The sequence below is a fragment of the Meleagris gallopavo genome, chromosome Z (assembly GCF_000146605.3).
Source record: "Meleagris gallopavo isolate NT-WF06-2002-E0010 breed Aviagen turkey brand Nicholas breeding stock chromosome Z, Turkey_5.1, whole genome shotgun sequence".
Taxonomy (NCBI): Eukaryota; Metazoa; Chordata; class Aves; order Galliformes; family Phasianidae; genus Meleagris; species Meleagris gallopavo.
The window spans coordinates 16,136,260-16,147,042 of NC_015041.2; the positions used below are offsets into that span (position 1 = coordinate 16,136,260).

The 10,783-nt window shown below is 37.8% G+C and overlaps 1 protein-coding gene across 3 annotated transcripts in view; it reads left to right on the forward strand.

The window, feature by feature from the left end:
* Positions 1 to 10,783, forward strand: part of GPBP1 (GC-rich promoter binding protein 1) — a 41,533-nt gene extending 30,750 nt beyond the window's left edge. For all 3 annotated transcript variants that reach the window (XM_010725440.3, XM_019610404.1, XM_019610405.2), the window contains exons 7-11: positions 752 to 892; positions 1,314 to 1,469; positions 3,970 to 4,154; positions 9,799 to 9,901; positions 10,572 to 10,783. In XM_010725440.3, the coding sequence (XP_010723742.1) occupies positions 752 to 892; positions 1,314 to 1,469; positions 3,970 to 4,154; positions 9,799 to 9,901; positions 10,572 to 10,715 (729 nt within the window). In that variant the 3' untranslated portion in view covers positions 10,716 to 10,783. The remainder of the gene's footprint in view (positions 1 to 751; positions 893 to 1,313; positions 1,470 to 3,969; positions 4,155 to 9,798; positions 9,902 to 10,571) is intronic.

Consider the following 10,783-nt stretch of genomic DNA (forward strand, 5'->3'; position numbering starts at 1 on the left):
AAAAAAAAACAAAAACCAACTACATTCAGAATTAGAGCTATTTCACCCTCGACAATTTTGTACATAAAGCATACTTTCAACTATTGGAAGTATTGAATACTTCAAGAGCCATTTACCCTAGAAGTAACTCAAAGTGCTTTATTTTTTTTTTTTAATTCTACTGTACTGTAATTGAATTTCCATTTATTTCTCATTTCACATTTTTTGAGAAGCCTGTGAGTTGTTCACATGAGAACGATGTTTTTAATTTATGAAATAGCATTACTTTTTGCATGCATATTTTTAACAGAAAAGGAGAGCAATAACTGGCTTAAAAATACCTTCAGAATTTAACCCAATTCCTGATGTGGGTATCTGGTCCCATTCCATAAGTATTTTTCCATGTTCATCTTTTGGCTTTGGTCTGGGAATTTCTCTATTCCTGAGAGATCTGATGGAGCTGTTCTTAACTGTGCAGCTTAATGCATTAAAAACATTAATTGCAGTTGCTGAAGACTCTCATGTTTCTTATCTTAATACATCTGATATGGCTGTTTTAATTGTTTTTAGATCTAACTGTTTATATGAACAACATAAACAGCATTTGTGAGAAGATGAATTGCTCATAAACAGTCTCTATCCTACAGGAAAATATGTTTATGCAAAGTTACGGTTGTAAACAGTTGTAATTGTTTTGCTTTTGCTTAGTCATTTTTTTGAGATTTTTAAAAATAATCCTATTGTATTTAATGATTCCTTATATATTTTTAAGCATACACAGTGGAAAAGCCAAGCAAAAGAAAATAAAATTGTGAATCCATTTCCTCTCGAATCTTCATATGGTAGTGGCAATTTCAGTCCTTTCAAATCAATTGCCAAGGCATTTCCTGTATCCCAGAACTCAGTGAGAGAGGTAAAGCAATGGCTGTAATTTTAATTGCATGTATGTAATTTTTAATTTGTTTGGTTAAATAAATGGATAAATAGATTTTGTATTGAACTGTGTTAAATAAGTATATTTTTTGGAGTAAATGTGAGAGTGGTTATCGTGGAAATTACCTTGGTGGTCTTCAGATACTGCATGGTTTTGTTTGTAGGTTTGGTTTGGAGTGAACATAGTGCACTAGCTCAACTATTAGCAGTGCTCCATAAACTTGAGTCCCTTTGTCTGTGTGTGACGAGCATAAACACTAAAATACAAATGTTTTCCCTCTGCTTTGGACTCTGAATATACATGCAAGACTAATTCCTGAGAAGCTTTGTGTCTTTTGTTCAGTGTTTTATTGATGATTGTACTTCTGATAGTCCTGTTGTTATTTCATTCCCTACATTAGTGTAATCGGTCAAATTCTTCATCCCCTGTTGACAAAGTTGGTCAGCCTCGTTTAACAAAATTGACTAGAACACGGACTGATAAGAAGAGTGAATTTTTGAAAGCACTGAAACAAGATAGAGTGGAAGAAGAGCATGAGAATGTTGGGCAAGAGAAGGTAATTTTTTTCATACCTGTTGTATACCCAGCAGTAATGGGTTTCAGACTGAAAGTAACCTATGTTTTTTTCCTCTGCGCAGCTGGATCTCTAGATGCAGGAAGGGATTTACTTTTAGGTGGATTTGCTCTGAATGCTACTTTCTCCACTGAGTCTTAGTGATTTGTTTTTTCTACTGCCAGATTTGATGATGTCAGTATTCCAAGGACATCTTAGCCTTTAGCAACAATAGGATCGTTAAAGTTGGAAGAGACCACTAATACTACCTAGTCCAAACATCAATCCATGTGTCCGCAAAACGTCATCACTCATTGTGACATCTAACCTTTTCTTGTAAACTTTCTAAGGTGATAACTGCCATCTCTCTGGGTAACCTGTTTCAATAAAAAGAATAAAGAAACTTGATATACTAACCTAATCTTTCAGGAGGGCAGTGTCTTGCACGTTGGCTGTTAATAATCTTAGAAAAATAATGGAAAAATTTGGTTCTGCTTTTCAGATTGTTTCCTTTTTAACAAGAATTCTTACATACCCAGAAGCACTCTCTGTTCTTAATGTAGTCATAGGAGCAGTATTTTTATTTATGCACATATAAGGGACCTGTTTTTGCTTCCCAGTTGATACCAAGGAAACCTAGGCTGTATGTATTAACTTGTTAGGTTTCTTTCTTGTTGGATCACTCCATGTTGTGCCTGGCTGAAATTGAGAATATTCATGTCTCCACTACCAGGAAGTAACAAGCTGTAAGCAGGGTTAGCTTATGTAGTATGGGCATTAGTAAGTAATATGTTATTTAGGGTGAAGTGATTACATGAGCAATAAAACAGAAATTGGTCTTGAAGAAGAATTATTTTGATTCAGAGGTATGGAAAAAGAAATGGTGCAACTGCGCACTGCTCCTGAAAGTGAAACTGACTTTTCTGACCTTGTTTTGATTTTGGGTAAAATAAAACTTGAGTGTATGTGTCAGCTACATCTTTTCATTAGACATTCTGTTTCTGTGTACTCTAGCATGTTGGATGCAGGGGTGTTTAAGAAATGCAAAGAGGTTTTGATTGAAGCTTAGAAAGATGCTGGGAAACAGTGTGGAACAGTGGAAATTACTATGTGAACACGATAGGAGTTTGAGTTCCTGGAATTCTTTTGAATTCTTAATATCTTCACGGTACTTGAACTCAAATGCATTTGATTGTCCCACTGTACACAGCTGTTATTCAGAGACAGTGTATTTGGGTGGAAAAAAAAAAAAATTAGCAGTAGAAGTCATAATATCGTTGGACATTTGTATGTAACACGCATCTTTGAGTATTTAGTAATTACATGTATCTTGTTGCCATTGATGTTTAACTAATGGAAAAAAGTTGAGGTTTAAAAAACCAAAACTAACAATCATGTGCCGGTAATTCTTGTACTACTTTCCACAGTGATGGGGATTGAAATAATCTGGCAGATGGTGATGGGCAGCAGCTGAGTCATGCTTGAAGGAAGCTCTGTTGCCCCAGTACATTTAATACATTAGAGTTCTTGAATGTTCTTATGAATGATCCCTGATAATCTGAGTTAGATTCTCCATGTTTGTGATTTAACAGCTAATTATATATTTACTGAGATATCTTTTTTAAATTTTAAGAAATCTTTGGTGGGCATTCTAAAGTTACTGGAAGCAGCTATCTCTGAGTGAAGGGGGAATGCTGTTTATGGTCTCAATCCTGTATTCAGAAATAGGATTACGTATAATTCAAAACTTGCTGATTGAGTGATTACTTCCTGCTACAGATAGTACTGTTTTATGCCAGCTCTGAGGCTTTTGTTGTCAAAAAGGGGCTAGCTTGGATAATGATCATGCTCTCTTCTTTGTTCTGATAGTTGCTAAGACTTCTGAAGCTATTTGGCTAATTACTAAGTAAGAATTAGAAATTGGTGGAAGAGCAGAATACAGAGAAATATTTTAGGTTAATAGGATTAAAGAACTTTAAAAAGCTGTGTGAACCCTAACAATGTTTTCTTAACAAACTCTCTTCCAAGTTCTTATGGCTAGTAAATTACCACTGAAGTAACAGAGTGAGAAGTACTGTGGATGTAGTCTGAATGTAGGGAGTCTGAACATGCAGAAGGTGAGTTTTCTGGTTGATACATGGTGACTGTGACCTGCCCTTTAAACCAAGTAGTATGTGCTTTCAAACTCTGCCAGACACACAGAATATTTATTAAATTAGGAACCCTGTTTTTAAGTTCAACAGATAACTTTCATACATTTACAAATAAACTTGAATTTTTAAGATATGTTTAAAACTTTGTAGAAAAGTTTGAGGTAGAACCCAGGACTTGCTTTCTACTTTAATAGTTCAGTGGTATAACTTAAGAGTTGTGTAGTGTCCATGTATTGTAATGCTATTGAAATGTAATTCTCCATTTAAGTTCAGCAGAATCGCTCGACTGCAGCATTTTCAGAGTGCAATTTACTTTTGAACTATGCAATATGTGTATTATATTTTAACAGGATGGTGACTCCCTTAACTTACATAACAGCAACAGTAGTCATCATGAGAGAGATATAAACCGAAACTTTGAAAATGAAATTCCACAACAGAATGGCAATGCTTCAATTACATCTCAACAGGTCATTCGATCTTCGGCTTTTCCTCAGGCAAATATTCTTTCAAGCTCGCTTGAGGCAGAGCACAGGTATGTGCTTCTTACATAAAATGCTTTTTCATCGTAAGTAGTCACATCTTAAATTCTTACTAGCGTAGAATTCAGAATCTGATAATTGAGAACACAAAATGTATTTTAAGCATACTGTAAAAGATTTAAGTTTAGTAGTACTAATTCAACATGGAATTACTTTATTTCTAGTAGACCTTATATATATTGTCATCTTTAACCTGCTCTACTAAGAATTTATTTCCTTGTAAAAAAAAAAAAATAAAGCAAATGGATCTGCATATCTCAGAGGAACAATGCATATCATTCCTATTTCTTCTAATGATGCTTTAAGTGCTGCATATTATGTAAAACTCCAGCCACTTTTTCCTTTTTGCTAGATAAAATATTATTTTTATAGCTGTTTGATGTGTTTAGTGGGATTCTAAGACAGTGCAGTGGAAAGGGAAAAATAAATTCAAAGGATTGAAGTTAATAGTAACATGATAGAAATGAGAATGGCCCTGCCGGGAAGTCATAGCTCAAGTCTGGAGATGAGCTTGTTGTGAACACTTTTAAACTGTTTCTTGTAACTAAAGAAATACAGAATCTATTTACAGTGATTGTATGTTATTCCTCTCCCACTCATTGGCTACAGGGACAGAAAACTTGGGCTGCTAATGCCTGTGGGCAGTAGTTTTTGACTAGAAGATAGAAGTTGAATCTAACTCTTATTGGTTAATTTAAATTACTTTGAATTGCCTTCATAGAGTTTCTAGGCAAGCTTCTCTGTGATATTCCAGAGATACTGTGCATCTGTATTCCGTACTAGGCTCTTGACTGTGACCTGTGTCATGTAACAGGTATTGCAGTAGGCCTTTAAGAGGAAATCTGGATTTGAAGTGACCAACTCACTGGAAGCTTGTGCATGCCTAATAACTGAATTGGCACATGTGCAAAATGTGTTTTGGATTTTCCTTCTGCTACAGAAAGCTTCACTGTACTCTGATTATGTACTTATACTGCTGATGTGAAGTTTACTAAACTGAAGTGCAATTTTTTAAGTGTAGTTCCTAATGTTGCTTTAAAGATGCAGTGGTCCTGTCAGCTTTAGATGATGTTGGTTAAGTTCATTAGCTACTGTCCTCAACTTTAACAGAAGCAGTGTAGCTATCCACTTAATTATACATAATACTGTTAACATTCTAGCATGCTTGCAGTAAAACTTTATAACAAATTATTGTTGCTAAATCTATATCACTGAAAGTATTTTTTGTCTGTGTATGCAAGTGGATATATTCTGTCATAAAAGTTTTAGATGACATAAATATTATTTGTTCTGCTTTCTGATGGTACCACTTTTCCTAGCAGTCACATTGTCTAATTGTGTCTAAACAATACAGAGGATGCAACTTCCATTATTGTCCTGTTAACTTTTTTAACAGACTCAGTAGTGCTGTTCTCTCCCTCTTCTACAGTTCTGGGCTTTTAATGTGGTTTTAATAATGGTTAGTGATACCATTTTAGTCACTTGCACATTTATTTGCTGTACTTGTGTTGTATTTGGACCTAGAATTTTTTCTAGGCAGGGTTTTACATCAGGCATCAACTTGAATCATCTTACAACCTCTGTTTTAATACATTCAGTGTTATCCAACTCTGAGTGTCAGTTTCCTGTGCCAGTTCTGGCATATAGTATTAGAACACTTTTTACTTTTTGTGAAACAGCTTTTATTTCCTTTAAGACACAAGGTCTGCAGGTGTTTGGTTTGCCCAAAGAAGGTGCTTATCCTTTTGGCAGAATCTTTTCAGTCAGAGAATATGCGAACATGATTAAATGCCACAGTATCTTCACCGTAAGATAAACAATGGGTATCAAAACCTTTTAGCTTGCCTGAACCACGCTTATTGAAGAGCAATTGTCTTGGGCTGCATATACATGGATTGCTCGAAATGTAATGTCTCCTATTTATTTCCATGGAAACTGCAACAGATACAATGAGCACAACAACTCTGTTTGATAGAGAAAGTTCTCAGTTACGAGACATATTTTTTCAACATAGTCACCATGATTAGCTATGCATTTTTGCCAGTATGGCACGCTTGTCAGAACTTGCCAGAGAGGATGGTTGCTGTTATCACTGCTGAAAAGCACCACCCACTCCCTCACTGTGCTCACATCCACTGTTAGGTCTCCAGAAGTATCACAGGACTGTAGGGACTGGAAGGGACCTCTGGAGATCATCAAGACCAACCCCCCTGCCAAAGCAGGCTCCCTAGACTGGATTGCACAGATGGGTGACCAGACAGATCTTGAATATCTCCAGCGAAGGAGACTCCACAACCCCGCTGGGCAGCCTCTTCCCATTCTCCATCACCCTTACTATGAAGAGTTTGTACGCACATTTGTGCAGAATTTCCTATGCTTCAGTTTGTGGCCATTTCCCCTTGTCCTGTCTCCACTCACTGCTGAAAAAAGTTTGGCCTTGTCCCTTTCCTTCCCACACTTCAGATATTTATAGACATTGATCAGATCGCCTCTGAGTCTTCTTTTCTCAAGGCTGAACAGATCCGGGTTGCTCAGCCTTTCCTCAGTGAAGGGGAGATGCTCCAAGCCCTTTATCATCTTTGTGGCCCTCTGCTGGACTCTTTCCAGGAGATCCCTGTCCTTTTTGTAGTGAGGAGCCCAGAACAGGACTCATTATTGTAGGTGAGGCCTCACCAGGACAGAATAGATGGGGAATATCACCTTCCTTGACCTTCTAGCCATAGTCTTTTTAATGCACCCCAGGATGCCATTGGCCTTCTTGACCACCAGAATACACTGCTGGCTCTTGGCCAACCTGTTGTCTACCAAGGTCCCACTTTGAAAAGTGCCTCTGCAGCAGATCATCCCCCGACCTGCGTTGGTGCATATGGATATTCCTCTCTGAGTGCAAGACTCTGCACTTGCTTTTGTTAAATCTCACCTGATTCCCTTCTGCCCAAGTCTCCAGCCTGTCCAGGTCTTGCTGAATGGCAGCATGACCTTTTGGTGTATCAGCCATTCCTCCTAGCTTAGTATCATCAGCAAGCTTGCTGAGGGTGGACGCTATCCCCTTATCGAGGGCATTGATTGAGATGTTGAGCAAGACCGGACACAGCATCAACTCCTGGGGAGCACTGCTAGATACAGGCTTCCTGGACTCTGTGCTGCTGATCACCTGAGCTCTGCCAGTCAGCCAGTTCTCAACCCATCTCACTGTCCACTCATCTATCCCGCAGTTCCTCAGCTTTATTGTAAGGATGTTGTGGGAGACAGTATCGAATACCTTGCTGAAAATCAAGGTAGACTACATCCACTGCACTCCCCCTATCCATCCAGCCCTTAACGACATTGTAGATGGCTACCACATTGGTCAAGCATGACCTCCCCCTTGTGAACCCACCAGTGGATGCTGTTGTTTCTGTGTGGAGGAATTCAGTGACACGCCTTTGCTTCATTCGCATTTCCATGACATCATTTTGTCAGACTGTCCCTCTATTGCCGTCTGTCACATGGCAACAAAATGTAACAGAATATTGGTGGGAAGGTTCAATCTCTACTGCCATATCACTCACATCTGCCTGTGGTGTTACGGGCAAGTATAATAAAATGAGGCATTACTTTTGGAGCAGCCAAATATATATAGTAAGAAAAAAATATATATATATATGTAGTATATATAAATATGTGTGTGTATATATATATAGTAAGAAAATATTTTAATTTTTAATATTTTTATCAAAACATTATGGAAAGAAAGAGGAGCGAAACCATAAAACAAGTGGAATATTTAATCCTGTTTTTGCAAAACTAATGCATCAGGCTGGTTGATGGAAGTGGTTGCTATTCTTTGTCAGTTCTCAAGGTGTTCATCAGAGATTTTTGATGAAATTTTGCTCTTCCAGTGCTTCATCCTTAAAAATAATTATTCATAAATGTACGCACTACCAAAAAGCAATGAGTAAGGCATGTCTCTGAAGTGAGGGAGATTTTTCTTTGTTAAGATAGAACTTAGAGGAAAGCTTAATGATGAGACATCCAATTTTTGAGTGGAATATCTGATTGCAACTCTATCTAGTTCATTTGAAAACTAGATAGTAGTCTATTTCTGCTGGCTGAAAATGGAGTCACAAACATAGATTGATGATTGTTTTGGCAATCTTGAAACCGCTTTCAAATTCCTTTCACTAAACAGAAAGCATCTGCATACTTATTGCTATTCGCTGTGTTTAGCCAGTGTATCAAAATGCACTATTTTCTGTAACTTGAGTTGGCATTGCACTGCACCCCCCCATGCCCTGGTTTCAGCCCAGACAGTGCTGGCTGCACACTGTTGTTTTCTTGTTGCTGAGCAATGGGTACGTGCCTGGGGTTGGGCTGGCCTGCTCAGCAGGGAAGGACTGCCACTGTGATGACCTGGGGCAGGCCGCATGCAGCCTGTGAGTTGGACATGCCTGTGATCAACCCTGTTTTCATAATGTCTTCACATCTAAATGTATTTTTCTGTGCATGGTTACTCTTCTCCCATTTTTGGCACTGGCTGAAACACTTGATAATTTCATCCTTGGATACCTCAAATGTAATCATCTGAAGGGTGTGTCTCTATTTCTTTTCGTCCCTGCATCCCAAAACTTGCTCATAGTTGTAGTCACATGGAAGGACATCACCAGCACTTCTCATAGCTGCTTTGTTATCCAGGAAAGAAGTCTGCAGACTGCAGATCTGTATGGATCTTCTTCTCTTAACGCTGTTTTTGAGGAGTTACTCTACTGCTCCACCAGAAATATATTTTTTCTTCTCTACCTTAGGTAGATGTCTCACCTTAAAATGAAAGTATCACTTTCTTCCATCTTGAACCTTAGGAATATGATGAATATCATAGCAGTAGCCAAGGTCACTTGGTTGTACTCAAGTCATTTCCCTGGGATAACATGTATCTTGAGAACACAGATTGCAATTTGATGTGCTGTGAAGTCCACAGTATGCCAACAATGGATAAGCTTTCAAGAGAAACCCCATGCATCAGTATCTGAATTTGTACACGTTCCAAATTGTTTTCGCTTCTGCTTTATTTATTGCTGCAGTTCTGGAGAACACCCATCCAATTGAAACAGAACAGGAAAAACATATATATATTTATATCTATATTTTAATGCCTGATTTCCATTAGAGTTTATTTGGAAATTTTGTCATCTTATGCTAAGAGCAACTTTGTCTGGGAATGTTATCACTGGTTAGAAATAATCCTGGAGTGAGGACATTCTGTGCCAGTATGTTCACTAGATTTATTGAGGAAGCTGCATCTATTTGGTATGTGAAACCTGATGGCAGGAAATGTAGTGCTTGACATATGCAAGTGATGGACAGGATATTCACTTGAAATTAATACTTTATCTAACACATTCTTAATGCTTAATTTTTACAGCTTTTAAACCCAAAGATAGAGTGGCATAACAGCATCAACTGTGAAGGATCTGATAACTTCGTAACTTTGTGCTTGTAGAACTTACCTTAAATTTTTGCATAAAACTAGATTAGAAATCTGTTTGGAAAAATGGTAAACTAATACATTTATTACACATTTTTACACCTGTATACAAAGAGCTTGAACTGTCTTTGTGTGTGTAGAAATTCCCTCATGTTTCTTATTTTATTTCTAAGGTTGTTAAAGGAAATGGGCTGGCAGGAAGATAGTGAAAATGATGAAATTTATGCTCCACTGACAGAAGATGAGATGAGGGAATTCCAAGTCATTAGTGAACAGGTAATGCTATGCTAATGTTCTGTTATGAACTTACAGTTGGCCACTCTAAGTATCTTATCGTGAGGAGGATCTCCAATAGTTCTGATGGATAGAGATGATGCCATTTCAGTACCCTTTTTCTTTCCTTTCTTGCCTCCTTTGCCCTTTCAGAAGAACAGTTGGTTTAAAAAGATAGGGGAAGCAGTACTTATTTTCAGCATTGCAAGTTGCAGGCTTGCACAGGATTTCTAGCTCTTCAGCTCAACCTGAGGAAAGGGAATTTTCTGTCACGGTTTTTGTGCAGTTTCCTTGTCTTGCTTCACTGGAAATTGAGGAAAATGCAATTCACTAGGCGATCTTGACATTCTGCTTTGTTTTTCTGAAAAAGGGGCTGTTACAGGAGAGACCATATGGGAGGGCCTACTTGGGAGAACAGCTGAGGAAGTGGATGGGAAGAAAGTATATTTGATCACTGCAGGAGCTTAGCTTAGTGCAATTGGAGAAGCTCTTGGAGGCAGTTAGCTGGTTCAGAAATGAAGCCTCTCAGATGAATTTTTCTTTGTATGCATGTATAACCGATAATGCTGTGGATCCAATGTAGCTCATAGACTAGGATACAGGGAATGAAACTCAGTGGTTTGTTGTGTTTAGCTCATCCTCTCCCTAAAAACATCTTGTTTTCCCATTTTAGTTACGAAAAAATGGTCTACGGAAAAATGGCCTCATCTGTAATTTTAAATTTAGCCCCTGGAAAAACAGCACTTTCACACCTGCTCTGGAAAATGAAGATTCTGAGACAAGCAGCAGTGATACATCAGATGATGATGATGTATGAAGATTTCTGTAACATCTCCAGAAGCTTGTTTTGATACCATGAAAATATGGGGATGTATTGTCCAAAAA